The sequence below is a fragment of the Eretmochelys imbricata genome, chromosome 1 (assembly GCF_965152235.1).
Source record: "Eretmochelys imbricata isolate rEreImb1 chromosome 1, rEreImb1.hap1, whole genome shotgun sequence".
In the NCBI taxonomy this organism is placed as follows: domain Eukaryota; kingdom Metazoa; phylum Chordata; order Testudines; family Cheloniidae; genus Eretmochelys; species Eretmochelys imbricata.
Genome location: NC_135572.1, coordinates 24,489,196 through 24,506,396, shown reverse-complemented (window position 1 = coordinate 24,506,396; position 17,201 = coordinate 24,489,196). Strand labels below are relative to the sequence as shown.

At 39.0% G+C, this 17,201-nt stretch overlaps 1 protein-coding gene across 4 annotated transcripts in view; it reads right to left on the bottom strand.

Annotated features, from left to right (window-relative positions):
* TMEM135 (transmembrane protein 135) overlaps positions 1-17,201 on the bottom strand; it is a 385,640-nt gene that overhangs the window by 199,140 nt on the left and 169,299 nt on the right. For 3 of the 4 annotated variants that reach the window (XM_077808028.1, XM_077808027.1, XM_077808030.1), the window contains one exon: positions 16,293-16,358. The exons of the other annotated variant lie outside the window; for it this stretch is intronic. In XM_077808028.1, the coding sequence (XP_077664154.1) occupies positions 16,293-16,358 (66 nt within the window). The remainder of the gene's footprint in view (positions 1-16,292; positions 16,359-17,201) is intronic. 4 annotated transcript variants of the gene reach the window in all.

Genomic DNA, 17,201 nt, shown 5'->3' with positions numbered 1-17,201 from the left:
TGTTTTGAGCGGTTGACTCTTAGTTGCTCCTTTTCTTCTATTTTAATTTTATTTCTATAGTTTTAAACTAAATCCTACCCTCAGACACACTTCACTAACAATTGTATGCCTCTATCTGTGGACACAATTTGGGTATTTGTGCATCATGATACCATTTGTTTTAGAGCAGGTGTTTCTATATATTCAAGTGCTAGTCATTTACTAAATGTATTTTATTTTTAATGAGTAGTCAAATAATTTAAAAAATTTCTTATAAACTATTTCAACAAAGCAAAGTTAATTCAAAAACTTAATCCCCAATTCTACATTTCTTGCACACCCAAAAATTCCTTTGAAGTTGGCACAAAGTATACTGAGAACTGAATAGATTTTCTGGTTTCCATTAGATTCTTCTATACATTTGTTGTTGTTTTATGTTCTGTCTGTATTTGTCACATATGGTTTTGGCTATGCCAAAGTGTAATAAATTCTGGAACATACTAGCACAGCGTCAGAAAATGTCACGGAGGAGAAGACAATTTTTAAAAGTTAAGGTAAAAGTATTTCTCTGCTGACTTCCTCCCAGAATCTCTTTAGTAGAGGCAACTAGCAAATACACCTGAGTTTAACTCAATTTTCACTTTACCTTTGCATTTCATCTTTACAGATCAAGGGGAGATATTAGCATGCCATTTTATCATAAAATTTAGAGAAAGGAATCACCTAGCCACTACCCTGTATTCATGTAGATCCCTCCCTAAAACTCACTTTTGTGATGGCTCCAGTATATTCCCTCATTCTTTATCTACTTTTTTAACTTAAAAACATATTACAGAACCACAAAGAGGTGCATATGCATAAGAAGTCACCATTCTCCCCTACTGTTCATGGTCTTCAATCATATCAAGTCTACCAGTCAAATAATAAACAATTTGGAATGAGCTAAGTATTTTTATAGCAATCAGGGCATCTTTGGACACTACGAAACAAATAACTTCAGCCAAAATGTGTTAACAAAACAGGCAGAAAAGTTCCTAGCACTCAACTGAAGCTTCACTCTCCTCCTTCATGGCTGAAACTGACCAATCACTTAAAATGGATAATCCAAGAGAGATTGAGACCAAAGATCCAATAATAGTGGAGTGGCAAATGACAGCTTTCTAGTATTCGGCAGCCACAGTCTTCTTAGCTCAGAAGAGGCACTCAGTCATTTGTACACTGGAGTAGCTGAGCTTAGGAACCACTCTTAATGACAGAGGAATCAGAAGACACATACGTTGAGCAATAAAGTTAGCTTCAGAAGATGAATGTTCTGCTCCCTTCCTCCCCAAGGAAAGTACACTTACATTTTTTTAATAGGAAATTAAAAAAATTGAGCACTTTATCCCTGGAAAGCTATTATAATCTGCCTCTCCAATGCAAGCTTTTTATTTTCAGTAACATACCATTTCCTGACAGGATTTCTTATTCTGATCTCCCTGATAAAGTTGACAAAGCATACAGAGCTTCTGTAAATAAGCTACCTTTGCATTGCTATTCATTCTGGTTTAGCAAAGAAATCTTCCAGCTACAAACCATATTTAGAAATACCTCTTGACGTATAACAATCCTAAAGTTTAAAGATGAACAGTAGAGTAGTTTTATTTTTATGTTTTTGTATTTCCCCTTTACTGCTCCTTCATGACGATGTATGAAGGACAGCCTCGATGTTTTTATTGTTTCCTGCCTTTCCCATGCCCCAAAAAAGGCTCCTCTAAAAGCATTCCGTTAGGGGACTCTCCATCTGCATGTGTATGTGCTTGCTCCTAAGCTGGTATCAGAATTTACAAGGGTTTCAGAACACTAGTCTGGGGATGCTTATATTGAAATAAAATCCTTTAAGAGCAAAATAAAAATGAAGGCACAGATCATGCCCCTTAGATCCATGCATGGAGGTGACCTTCCCTATAAGAAAAGGGGACTCCACTGTTTTTGTAGGCAACTATCTTTCTTTCTGCACAGAAACTCCCTTTTTTAAGAGGGGAGAAAAGAAGGTGGATATGCACCCTGAAACCCACAGATTAAGCATTTAGTTTATAAGATTTATGTATATACAAGAAAACATCATCCCCATAAATTAACATGCAACAAAGCATTCAGACAAAAAGGACAGAAACCAGAGATGTCAGAGCAATCCGTGAGAGCAGAACTTTTGAACCCCTGATAATAATGACATCTTTGTGATATGAAAGCAAAGGGGTTAGGGGATCAGATGTCTGGTATCACATCACCATTTGCTCTGTAATGTGCCTGTAAGTGATTAGGCCTGGCATGCCCTTGAGCTGAAATCATAGGAAACAAAATGTGCCCAAAACAACATTAATTAAATCAGAATCAGCTTTAGAAGACTCGCATTGATTTTTCAATCTAAAACGGTGCAGTTTATGAAGCCTTCTGGCACTCATTCATGCACTATAGACATCACATTTCGAGTCTAACAAAATATGAACAGAAGAATCATTATGCTGCAAAAGTTAAATAATATGGTACAATAATTCTATAGCATTTAGAATAAATTCCTCTGTACAGAAAAATGCCTTGTTATTGAAAGGAACTTTTCAAAGACATTGTTCTTTTTATGGTACACAAGCTAAAAATATTTTATTAGTGTTTTGTATTTAATGGTTTCTCTTATATGGGTCTCAAGGCAGGCAGTTAAACTGGAATGAAGACTTTACTAAAAGCTGTTGATGTAAATAGAAGGGAATACTGTACATTTAATTGAATTATATAGTTTAACTGAAAGAAAAGGAGTACTTGTGGCACCTTAGAGATTAACCAATTTATTTGAGCATGAGCTTTCGTGAGCTACAGCTCACTTCATCAGATGCATACCGTGGAAACTGCAGCAGACTTTATATATACACAGAGAATATGAAACAATACCTCCTCCCACCCCACTGTCCTGCTGGTAATAGCTTATCTAAAGTAATCATCAGGTTAGGCCATTTCCAGCGCTGGAAATGGCCTAACCTGATGATTACTTTAGATAAGCTATTACCAGCAGGACAGTGGGGTGGGAGGAGGTATTGTTTCATATTCTCTGTGTATATATAAAGTCTGCTGCAGTTTCCACGGTATGCATCTGATGAAGTGAGCTGTAGCTCACGAAAGCTCATGCTCAAATAAATTGGTTAGTCTCTAAGGTGCCACAAGTACTCCTTTTCTTTTTGCGAATACAGACTAACACGGCTGTTACTCTGAAACCTGTCATAGTTTAACTGATCTACGGTTCTATGTCCCACTCTGCTGAGAGACATGGAGAAAGACAGAGGGAAAAATAGTGGAAAGGACCTTGAATCTACAAAGCCACTGCAGCATTGCCCCCTCCTTCTCCTTAGCACCACGTGACTGGGGTTCCATGGTTCTGGGGTGAGGTAGAGAAAAAAGAGTATGCACAACAATCTCTCCAGTTGGAAAACTTTAACCTAAGATTGTTCAAATTAGCATTATATTATTATATTTACCTTTAAAACCCTTCTGAGAGTTATAATAATAATCTTGAATCTAACCCCAATAGCATGGAATTTCTCAATATTAATGCAAAGATGATAAAAATGCATAGAGGAGAAATTCAAATTGTATTGGATACCAGCGAACTTTTGGAGTACGTAAGAGTCTATATGAAGGAACTGGCTCCACCCAGACAGGTGGCACAGAAAATTAACAAGGTTTGGGGGAAGTTAAATAAAGTATGGGACTTTCTGGTAGGGCAAAGACATCTGCTAGGGGTGACTGCAATACTAAGGTATTTCTCTATCCAGTACAGGATAAGGATGGTATTTACGGATGTACTGGAGCAAGGGCGGGTTGAAATCACAAAGATAAATTAAGGAAAAGTAATAAAATGTCAGAAAAGTAAGTTATTAAAATAGAAACCATGGCTAAATTATGTGTCTACAGACACACACACACATACACACAAATATAAGCAAAAACATGTGAACTAGACTGTTTGACCATGGAAGCTTAAAGTAACAGGCATTACAGAAATATGATGGAATGACAAAAATAAATGAGATACTAGAATCACAGAATCATAGAATATCAGGGTTGGAAGGGACCTCAGGAGGTCATCTAGTCCAACTTCCTACTCAAAGCAGGACCATTCCCCAACTAAATCATCCCAGCCAGGGCTTTGTCAAGCCTGACCTTAAAAACCTCTAATCTCCCGGAGCATTTCAACAGTCACTAACACCGTCTTGGTCAGGTGGTCGGTAATATATCCCCACTGCTATGTTCTTATTATTAGAGCATGGAATTACTATGCATAGAGATTCTATGGAATAGCTTGGTTTATTTAAGATTTTTACTTCATTTGATTCTACTCTCTCTTTCCCATATAGTACCACTCCCCCACCAGCATGACCTGTTCTGTCCTTCCAATATATTTTGTAACCTGGTATTACTATGTCCTATTGATTATCCTCATTTCACCAAGTTTCTGTGATGCCTCTTATATCAATATCCTCATTTAATATGAGGCACTCTAGTTCACCCATATTATTTAGACTTCTAGCATTTGTATATAAACACTTTAAAAGCTTGTCACTTTTTAGCTATCTGCCATTACATGATGCAATTGAACGGGACTCTTTTTCATTTGACTGTTTCTGATCAGATCCTACCTGTATTTTATCATCTTCTATCCTCTGCTCCTCACTAGGACATAGAAAATCTTCATTAATAGATCCACCCCTAATGGATGTCTCTATCCGAACCATGTGCTCCACCACACCTGTCAGCTTTCCCCCAGCCCATAGTTTAAAAACTGCTCTACGACCTTTTTAATTTTAAGTGCCAGCCATCTGGTTCTATTTTGGTTTAGGTGGAGCTGATCCTTCTTGTTTAGGCTCCCTCTTTCCCAAAAGTTTCCCCAATTCCTAATAAATCTAAACCCCTCCTCCCTACACCATCGTCTCATCCACGCATTGAGACCCTACAGTTCTGCCCGTCTAACTGGCCCTGCACGTGAACTGGAAGCATTTCTGAGAATACTACCATGGAGGTCCTGGACTTCAATCAATTACCTAACAGCCTAAATTTGGCCTCCAGGACCTTCTTCCCTATGTCATTGGTACCCACATGTACCACGACCACAGGCTCCTCCCCAGTACTACACATAAGTCTCGAGAGATCCACAACCTTTGCGCAAGCCAAAATGTAACCATGTGGACCTTCAGGGTATGGCTGCCATGCTGTAACCTAAGTTTGTGGGGCAGGGTGACACAGTCCCCCACTGGTACCTAGGGAGGTGGTAGAATCTCCTTCCTTAGAAGTTTTTAAGGTCAGGCTCGACAAAGCCCTGGCTGGGGTGATTTAATTGGGGATTGGTCCTGCTTTGAGGAGGGGGTTGGACTAGATGACCTCCTGAGGTCCCTTCCAACCCTGATATTCTATGATTCTATGATATGGACTGCACCCCAATATGTCACAGTATTTATTCCTCATTTTCATCTTTTTTGATACAAAGTCATCTTTAGAGAAAAAAAAGACAGTCTTTTGGTTAAGGCACTGTACTAACTCTCAGAAGATAGGGGTTCAGTTCCCAGTTCTAGCATAGACTTCTCGTACAACTTTAATCTCTTTGTGCCCCAAGTGGGGACGACAATACTTCTTTTCTCCCAGCCTGTATCTGTCTCACCTGTTTAGAGTGTAAGCTCCTTGGAGCTGGAACTATCTCTTATTAGATTTGTACAGCACTTAGCACACTGGTGCCCCAGACTGGGCCGTTTAACAATATATTTATAATAATAAATCTGTGAAAACGCTGGCTCAGTTCTTTGTAAAGAAAAGCCAGGCCCTGACTCTGCAAACCCTTAAGTATGTGCTTAACTTATGCCATCACTGCACCAATGTAGCTACACAGGTCTATTATTATTGCAATGTTCTCCATTAAATTTCTTATAGCAATAAATTGTCAGGAAAGCACCTACCATGGAGTAAGCACAACCAATTTAATAATGGAATAAAATAATTACTTTCCTTACATTTTTATATGTAATTACAATTTTAGTAATATAAATGCACCAGAGATATAACAATTATTGTATACTTGTCTAACTGATAAAAATAAATTATTTAAATTTATAGTATATTACATTTAGTTTGCTTTATCCACAAACAAAAGCTTTTGAAATTCTCTTGTTAAAACAGAGACAAGGTGGGTGAGGGAATATCTTTTATTGGACTAACTTTAACCAACATGGTAAAACACTTATTTAGTTTCTTTTCTAAATTCAAAGCTGTTTAATTCTTATGTTTTACATACTATAATGGAACCAATCTTCAGTGAACAGATAAAAAGAATGAAATTTCCAAAAAGAATTAAGGGAGTTAAGCACCCAACTCTTAGTTGGCTTTCAATGGGAACATAAATCTCTTATGCACTTTTTAAAACCCCATCCAAAATGTCTTATGTATGATTTATAAAAAGACTTACGAACGAAAAATGGCTAAAATCCAAACCTATCATGTAGAAAGAGATAAGCAGCTAGTGAGGTCTGAATCAAAGAACATTTTAATGGACTCTTGAAGTCTTCAAGAGACATTCAAAACCAGTATTTTTAAACACATGCTAATGTTTCAATGTCTTATCTTTCATCATTCAATATAATTTCATTTGAATTCAAACTGAAAAGTTCTACTTGGGTTTGTCAGGGAAAGGTATTTGCAGTTTAATTTCCATGACTACATAATAAATATGCTTGCATAACAAAATATATATGTTCCATTAACAAACATGTGCTTCTATATGATTCAAATTGGTGGCAGTTCTAAGGGTTTTGTTTCACTTTCCATTTCTTTTTGAAAGGAACTGATGTTTTTTCAACATACTTTGCGATTTACTGTTAAGCTTTTCAGTGTTTTTGTAATAGTCATTTATTTCATTTCTCGTTATCTGCAAATTTCCTAAAAATATAAATAATACACAAGCAATAACTAAAACAATAACCTACAACACAAAGACAGACTGATTCATTTACCCAGGTCACGGTGTGATACAGTCACCTGGGCACTGCGTTAAGAACTACACACTCTCCCAGCTAATCTTGGATTTGACCAAGACTCTTTGCAGTCTTGGGCAGGTCCCTTAACCTCTATCTGTTATCTCTGTCTCAATCTGTAAAATGGATATAACAATACTTAGCGATGAATCTTTTACAAATGTCCTGATGATTAATTGTGTGACATTTATTAAGCACTTTGAAGATGAAAAGCATAATTTAAGTGGTAAATATTATTATGGCATTACAGGAAGAAATATTTGTCTTTCAAGAAACAATAGATAACTTCTATATGGTAGACAGTTTTCTCTTAGGAAACCTTCCAGACCAGCAACTAAAATGTCCATCGGTGTAGTCTATGACTCTACCATAATATATTAACAATTAACAATGAAAAGAAATAAAATTAAATTACAATAATGACAGGAACTAATGCACAGTTGGGATACAATATGGCAAAGCATTCTCAATGGAGTTACCATATCATCACTGCTCGACGACACACTATTTGTGATAATAAATCTAACTCAAACTTAAGAAGGTTTTAATACAAAAGAGTTGACGTTTGCATTGTGGTAAACAATACATGGACACTAGGTCTCCTTTCCAGATAATACAATTTAAACTAGATAAAACATAACCTCTATACATTCTGTGTATCAGGAGACTTGCCAAGTTTCACAAAGGCACTGTAGATATATTCATATAGATTGGAATGGTATTTCTGCATCTTAGAGAATTTGAGCTTCAAATGTTTAGTTCAAATTAACAGCCAACCAGTGTAACTAGAACACATACGTCAAGATTTATTCTCATCAAATCCTTGTGTCTTCTGCATTCTGCCATCCAGCCCATTCTTAAAATAAATGAAATGTTGCCTCTCTCCTGGATAAGGGCCACAGACGTAAACAAAAGCCATTACACTGATCGTAACTGGTGGACTTTCCCTATCTTCCACCAGAGCAGTTTGGTCTAACACACATTCCCATCTCTGCCTCCTACACATTCCCCAAAACAGAGACATTAACAGAAAATTCTATAACGAGAAAAATATGCTGAATCGTGAAGTTAATTATATTCTTGGCTTTTGTTACCTTTCCTTGATACTATTAATTTTTTTGGCATTCAGTCACAGGGCCAACGCTATCATTGAAATAATTCTTCAGAAGTCTTCATATGCTGTCAAGCAATAAAACAGTTCTTAACACTATCTACTTCATTTGGATAAATGACACTTGGCAGTATCATTTCCAACTTTCATGCCAAAACCTCAACAGTAATTTTTTAATCCATATATAAATAGCAAGATGATACAGCATCACAACATACATTTCCGATTTCTTCAAAGGTAATAAAGGAAAGGCTTAAAAGTTCTGTATCCATACACAGAAGATGGCTGAGAAGATGAATTCCCTGATACACAGAAAGGCTGCAAGCAGGAAGTGAGAGAGAAGGTTTCCTTCAATTCAGCATTACATTCAGCATTACAAATTTCAAATCTATCTGGTCTTGGAAACTGGCGAGACTTGGACCAGTTAATGATTTCTCCTTTGTTTGATAAGAATTTTTTTTTCCAATTTGTTCACTGCAATGCAACATGAGGATTTGTAATTAAATTCAAGATGAACCCTAGTTTTCCCCCTAAAGTTAAACAGTCCCACCTACATTTCAAATACTGCTATGAAAATGTAACTAAAATTTCTCCCTATTTGGAGAGTTTCCCTCTCAATCTGGCCTTTCCAAGAAACAACTAGACCCTTTTGGATTTTTATTGCCAACTTAGCACTTCTCATACTGAACGTGGTCAGCCAGATCTTGAGTTCAAGCTTTAATTTCTTCTGCTTTGGCGCACCATGTACACTTTCTTTTGGGCACAATTCAAGTGTCCAGCTTTTTCTTGGAAGAAATAACTGTGTTTTTATAGGACTCTAGATAGTTTTGCTCCTTTTGGGAAATTCATTCTATTTTACTGATGTCACTTCTGATTTTCAGGTCCAGTCAACTGTAATTACACAATGGGAACTTGTATCCAAACATCTTGTTTGATTCACCAAACTTAAGTATTCAGATTTTAACACGATAATTTATTCAAGCAAAAAGCTTCATACACTCACCTTTCCTACTTCCCCAGAATCCATTCTACTGAATAATGTTGATCTAATTATGTCAGTGTCTACACTACAGCCTTGTTCCCACCAATCTAAGTGCCCTATTACACCGACACACTAACTTCACCTCCACGAGAGGCATAAGGCTTCTGCCTGTGTAGTTAGGGGAACAGGGGGCAACTTACATCAGCTGTTGGCTTTCTTGTCCATTTCATGGCCGGAGCCATGAAATGGACAAGAAAGCTGGGCAGCTGGAGCTCCCCTGGAGAGCTGGGCAGCTGGACCCCACTCCCAGCTGGGCGAGGGGCGAGAATGGACCCTGGTCCTGGCTGAGACCCTGGGCGAGAAGCCCAGGTGGCTGGATCCAGTTCCTAGTGGGAGGAACTAAGGAGAGTAGCACAGGCAGCTGGAGTAGTGTGGACATGCACCACTGCAATCACTGCAGTGGCTGTAAGTTGACCTAATATAGGTTGATTTACATTTCTAGTGTAGACATACCGAGCCTCCTAAGCAAATACTTTAATGTTACATCACTCGGTGCTATAATTTAGGTAAGTCAAAGTTCTCCCATCTTTATGCTGTATTGAAGCGTTCCATTGTATCTATATCTGGATTCACTAGTACTTTTACTTATTATACTAGTAACTGGCTTAGTCCGTAAATATCACATACAGTAGAATTAGTGTTCTGCATTTTCAGTTTTTACTGATTTTCATTAATTACCAGTTTTTTTAATTAAAGGAGTTCCTTTTTACTGATTTACACCCATTTATCAACTCACTCAATATTTTTTTCAGGTACTTATTTTTGTTAATATTAATGCTTTATGTCGTTATTGTGTCCTGCAGGTCTGAGACTGAAGCAGTTCCACAGTGTAAAAAAACAGAACAAACACGGTGGAGGTCGGAAAATCAACCAATGTTGATGAGCTATGATTGACTCACAAAGAGAGGCTGCCCACCTATTTCTTTGTGTCTGTTTAGTGGGGCGCTGAATTTATACAATCAAGTATAGACGGAGCAGGTAAAAAAAGTAAACCTGGGGCAAAAACACAAATCTGTATCTGAATACCAAGAATAAAATCAGTGCTTAGAAATTTTCAAGAAAAGTAAAGACAGAAGTGAAGAGAATCCATTGTGGCGCAGTTCTTGCAGCACTGAGGTCAGTATTTGTGCTGGCAGAATAAAGGAGCATGTAGAAAGCAAGCAACACAAGAAACTTAAAGAAGAAAGTGAGCTTTTGGATAAACAGTCAATATCAGGAACATTCACCAGGGCTTTAATGAAAGAGAGGACACAGCACGATTGTGTCAATGAATCTGTGTTCACTCTTTGTTTCACTGGACAACCACTGTTAACTGCAGAGGGGTGTACTGGTGACTTTGTGCAACAATACCATCCAGCAGCAAAAACGCTTCCTAATGCAGACAACCTCACTCGTGTCTGAAAGAAAATAATGCTTTAGTATCTAAACTGATGCAACTAATTGTCTCATCTGATTTTTGACGAATCTCCTAATGCTTTGGAATATCCCGATTCTTGGCCTTTTGTTTTTGTTTTTTTATTTCAAAGCAAATAAACTCGCATTATTTTGTGCTGATGTGACAGTCATCCTGTCTGCTGACTGCCACTTTCTCGACACAGCAATAATTGACATGTTTGAGATGTACCAACTAACTTGGAAAAATGTGGCCACAACTAACAAAGATTCTGTTTCCTACATGGCTAAGTTCACACGGGAAATTAAAATCAATCACAAACTGGAGCTGCTATGTATTACCTGTCCTATTCATCTGATTAACATTGAGCTGTCAGCAGCTACTGCTACAGAAGAAATGAAAGATGTGAAACTCTGCATCATTGGATTCCGGGCCATTTTAAAGCATCTGAACAAGCTGAAGGCTTTGATTTGCGCAGTGAGAGATGATTGCAGAGCCAACTGCAGATTAGCTACCTCAGTTGTGGCACATCAGTGGATGAGCTTGTACTTCGTTGCCTGTCATGTAAACAAAACGTGGAATGGGCTAATGTGTCTCCTAGATCATCCTGAGTTTGTTGGTTCTAAAGAAGAAACTCAGAAGAGACTGGTAAATAACCAAAATGACTGCCAGATTCTGCGCACTAAGGAAATGTTCATTGTTGAAAAACTTAGAATCACTGTGTGACACACAGAAAACACTGGAGTTTTCTTCGACTACTGCCAATACGTTTGCCAATACAGACTTTACCTTATCCTGACAACCAAAATCTCAGCTAAATCGAGCACAAAAGCTGCAGGACAAACACATGACGAGAAAACCCAACTGTTCTGGAAATCCAATAAACCAAGAAAGCATTCAAAATCTTCGTACAATGCTCAGCAAGAAATGGAAGACGACTGTGGCCCATAATCTGAACCCTGAAGTGTTTGGTGTCGAAGATTCTTTATGGAATGTCATCCAGGTGTTGCACCCCTTCCTCAAGGTGAATTTTACAGCAACCGTTATCCCAGAATATTTCAACCATTTGCCACTAAAAATGAAATTTCAAATCTGAAAGAGGAATTTACTACTTACATGAACATACCTAACCCTGACCATGTGAAACTGGATGTGGTTTTTGGAACAATCATCAAGACACACATCCCAACTTCAGCAAAATAGCACAGCAAGCTTTGAGCATACCCTCTGGATTTATTCATGGAGAGCATTTATTGTCAAAGTTGGACTACCTCCAAGACAGCAAGAGGCTCAACATGAGCGAGGCTACTTTGAAGAAAATTATGCGAGTGTACACAAACCGGGATTTCTGGAAAAACTACTAGCTCAGAGAGACAAAAAATACCTTTGTACCTAAAAAACAGTATCATTTATACCAGAGGTAGGCAAACTACGGCCCACGGGACCCTCCTGCCCGGCCCCTGAGCTCCTTCCCCGGGAGGCTGTCCCCCGGCTCCTCCACTGCTGTCCCCCCTCGCTCCGCTGCCAGCGCAATGCTCTGGGCTGCAGGGCTGTGAGCTCCTGGGGCAGTGCGGCTGCAGAGCCTGGCCTGACCCGGTGCTCTGTGCTGTGTGGTGGCGGCGCCAGCATGGCCCGGCTCCAGCCAGGCAGCGCGGCTGTCGCACTGCCAGCCACCGGTGCTCCAGACAGCATGTTAAGGGGGCAGGGCGCAGGGTGGAGGGGGTTGGATAGAGGGCAGGGGAGTTCGGGGTGGTGGTCAGAGGGCGGGGGTGTGGATAGGAGTCGGGACGGGAACAGGGGATTGAATGGGGGCAGGGGTCCTGGGGGGGCAGTCAAGAAGGAGGGGTGGTTGGATGGGGCGGGGTCCCAGAGGGGCAGTCAGGAATGAGAGGAGAGGTTGGATGTGGCGTCGGGGGCAGTTAGAGGCAAGGGGTCTGGGGGTGATCAGGGAGAAGGGGTGGTTGGATGGGGCAGGGTTTCCAGAGGGGCAGTCAGGAATGAGAGGAGGGGATGGATGGGGCTGCAGGGGGCAGTTAGGGACGGGGGTCCGGGGGCAGTCAGGGAGTGTGGATGGGGCAGGAGTCCGCGGGGAAAGGGGGAGCGAATAGGAGGTGGGGGCCGGGCCACAAGCCCCTCCCCTGCCCATGTGAAAAATGTATTTAACATTTGTTGAAAATGTAGCTACTTTGTAAGATAGCAATTGACCTCCATTTGCATGTCATTTAAAAGTATCCTCTCATATATGCATTTTCCAGACGTGGTCCATTGGTCTGTTTTCATTATTTGGCAGCAAATAATCTAGCAGCTGCATACTGCCCTAAGATTTTACAGGTTTCTATTTAAGTTTGTCTTGTCCATTCTATCCTCTTCTTTTCTCCCTCTGAATCCCAATTTCTCAAAAAAATGTACTACCAGCTATCAGTACTGCATAATCAAAAGCAAAATATTTAAATTGTATTGTTTAATATTATTTGACTTCAGTGAATAGGCAGTCTCTGAACTTCAAAATGAACAGGGCTGTAATATTGTTTGGCTCACTTCTGGAAGCTGGTTATATTGTGTAATACATAAGACTTTGGGTAAAATTTTCAAAGGTGCCTAAGTCTCACTGACTTTCAAGGCAACTACAGAATAAAAAAATTAAAGCACCTAAATGACTTAGAAGCCCAAATCCCATTTTCAAAAGTGACTTAGGCCCAGATTCTCACTTAACTCCCACTGAAGTCATTAGGAGTTAGGTACCTAAATACCTTTGTGTATCTGGGCCTTAAAAGCATAAATCCTATTGACTTTCAATGAAACTTAGATAATGCAAATCACATCTTTCCTTGTTTATTTCTGGGGTTTGCACCAGTGCTGCTAATCAGTTGCTGATGACTAACTGATGAATTCAAAGTATAGGCAAAGCCCAGCAGCGAAGTGGAAGTGCAACTAAAGCTTCAAGCTGGAAATGTTTGAAGATTTCCCACAAAAATAAGTATACAGAAAATCCTAAATGTAACTGGTCACCTGGAGCTCAATTTTCACTCACTAAATTAATGCTCACCCTTAAAACTATTGGGCACATTCATACTTAAATTATATGTTCCCTGTCTCTAGTCTTTGACATGGTGGTTTTATTCATTCATCAAATAAAGGAGGATCAAGCAAAGTCACATAGATAAGAGGAAGCACAGTGGCAATTCACATATATTTGCCTGCATTGATTAGGGCTGAGATTTAATTTCCATCACAAAATCAGGCATATCAGAGGTTTTCTCCACCAAGAAAGAGACACAGGCAACTTGGAATCTAGGCAATTTCAAAAACTGTGTTTAAAGCATTTTAAGATACTATATCTGCCTAAATTCCCAAAGCCAGTATTTGAGGGTTCAGAATCACATTCTTTTTTTTATTTACAAATATGTTTCTCTTTCCAGTTTTGTGAAAGACAGTCACAAACAACAGAGGAAACAGGGAAAATGGCTTTTCACAAAAGGGCTGTCAACAGCTCTAAGTAAACTGGAAAAAAATATTTTTCCTCTAATCTTAGTTATAGTCAACTTAGGTATTACAAGCAACAATAATAGATCAAACATTTTTAGTGTGATATATAAATTGACAGTATGGCTATTCAATTCACAATTCACAGAGACATCAATGCTTTGGAGAGTCTGATAACAGAAGAAGTTGTTGCTGGGAAATTGGGAAGCAGGAACAATTTCAATTCAAACAGAAGGATACTAAAACCACATAGGAACAATAATCTTATTCATAAAGCACAGAAAAAGCAGATAGTTCAAGAAAAACAAACATTCAGAACTGGAAGAGCAGCAAAAGCCAAATACCCATCAATACAGACCTCCTGGCTGCCCACTGTAATGCCTGAACTACTAGTTTTCCGTGGAGTAATTTTAGGAGAAGGTAAATGGCTCAAAAGATTTCCTGCTCTACATTGGTCTGTGATCTGTGAATGTAACATTGCAATAGGACCTTTTTTTAAGCATCAACACGATAAAAATAGTAGTATCAGAGGAAGTGGTTTAGGACTGACATTCGTATTACCACCGTAATGCTCATAAAAAGATATAATTGTTTGTATTAGTCTACTTTATGAAACTGCAAGATTTAGTTAATAACTCTTTAAAAAGCAACATGAATTCTCCACTATCCACATGGATCATTTCAAGCAAACCACATTTCTACTTTACTCGTATTAGTGCAACATTCGTCCTACCACGTATAACTAATTAAGCCCGAATGAACACCCTAGTGTACTGCGCTCTGTGCTATCACAAAAAACACCCAGAGATCATCTCTCTCAAGACACCCTCTTCGAAGAGGTGGAGAGAAGTGGGAAGTGTTGCATATATTCCATACATAGCATCCTGCTGGAGAGCGCATCATATCTCTTAGGGTATATCTGCACTTCAAGATGGAGGTATACTTTCCAGATCAAGGAGGCATACCCGCATTACCTCTGATTGAGCTAGTGTGCTAACAATAGAAGTGTAGCTGTGATAGCATGAGGGGCTAGCTGCCCTGAGTACAATCCCATCTGAGATGCTAGGTACACACTTGGGCAGCTAGCCCCTCCCCTTGCACATGCTGCTACAGCTACACTTCTACTTTTAGCACATAAGCTTGACCAGCGGTAGCCCAGATATGTCTCCTTGAGCTGGAAATTACCCCTCTATCCTGAACTGTAGACACACCCATGACTAATTGTGGAGAAGGGTGAAGAGCAGTATAGAAAAAGCATAAAGGACCCCATGTTCAGAACAGTTAAACCTATGATCAAAGAAAAGCTATGGCAAAATAGGATCTCAAGATAAAGAAACTGGGCCGGGGAAACAGAAACCTTTGTTCCGATCCACAGGTACTCTACTCCACTTAAATGGGGAGAAATTAAGCTAATTTCAATAGCACAGAAAGAGAATATATGCTATAATATGATTGGCAATGTACTGCAAGAGCTGGGTCAACTAGACAAACATTTTGCATTTAAAATCAAAACATAACGTGATGAAATCAGACAGCCATAACAATACACTTGAGTTTTCTAGAGTAATGACCCAAAATACTACAACTCACAATAGTTTCAAGATGTAGTTTGGATCATTACTGAAAAATACCATAACTGCGTATAGTATTTTCCATGGAACTGAGAGTTACTTAATCAGCAGAATGCAAATAATAGTGTCTCCATATATGTCAACCCAAAGGACAAACAAAAAAACCATTCCATACAGACACAAGCAGATATGAACAATATACTTTACATGTTCAAAGTACTTCACAATCATTAACTAATTAACCCTGTGAGGTAGGAAAGAAACAAACACAAAAAGATGAAGTGGCTTGCCCGTAGCCACCCATTCGCAGAACCAGGAACTTCTAAAACCCAAACTCATGTTAATTTCTCAGGACCCTCTTCCCTCCTCAGAACGTTCAGCAGAGAATCATCAGGGCTAGAAGTATCCTCCAGTGAGTCACCTAGATTACAGCGCTGCATCATGATTCAATGTAAAATGAAATATAAAGAACATGCCTTTCCCCAAGGCACAGCATCTGGGCTCTCTACTCATTTGCAACAAACCGTAAAAGCAGACAGACATATTATCTATAAGACTATCAACTCTTTAGTTATCTGAATATATATTCTAAGAATTTACAAAATATTAAAGTAAAAATAAATAAAACTTTACACCATATATGCAAAAACCAGACATTCAATCTTACTTCTCCATGCCTTAAAGGTGTAATGGCTCCTCTTGCTACCCCCATTCGAAAAAGGGTTTCCGTGGCCTGTGTATAAAAATAAAAAAAACTGTTATTTTGAAAAGACAATACAGTAATGATGACTATTACTTTTCAGCTATTACACTTATAACTAAAATGTAAGTCAAGTTTATTAACTGTTTTACTACTCAACATTTAAATAAGAATATTCAGAAAAAAATCCTACATGGTAACCTTCTTTCAAGGGCTATCAAGCAAAAGAAACACTCCGGAACAAATCTTTAGGTTGAAATCTCTGCATATGTGCCATTTTATTTATGTCGTCAGGGTTTTCAAAGTTTCTGTTTTAGTAATATGAGTGTAAAGTAATGAAGAAGCTTTGAAGGCCACACCATGTGATGAAACCCTGTCCTTTATAGTATCTGAGCCCTTATTAGCTGGCTGGGTATCTTACCAGGGATTCCTTGGTAGTACTGACATCACAAAATGGGGACTTATAGTAGAGAAGCCAAGAAGCACAACTTTGGGGCAAAGAAATGGTTACTCACCCTGTGCAGTAACTGTGGTTCTTTGAGATGTGTCCTCATATGGGAGCTCCATTCAAGATGCACTAGTGCCCCCCGTGCCCTTGGTCAGAGATTTCTCAAAGCAGTGTCCATTCATCCTGCACATGTGTGTTAATCTTTTTCCCTGTCCCATTGTCATATAGTGCTACATGGTCGAACTGACCCCTGTTCTTTCTCTACCATAAAGCCTCATGGCAGAAAACTCTGAAGCAGAGAGGAAAGAGGGCAGGTAGTTGAGCACCCATAGAGACACACATCTCGAAGAACCATAGCTACTGCACAGAGCAAGTAACCATTTCTTCTTCCTCGAGTAGTGTCCTTATAGGTGCTTCACTCTAGGTGA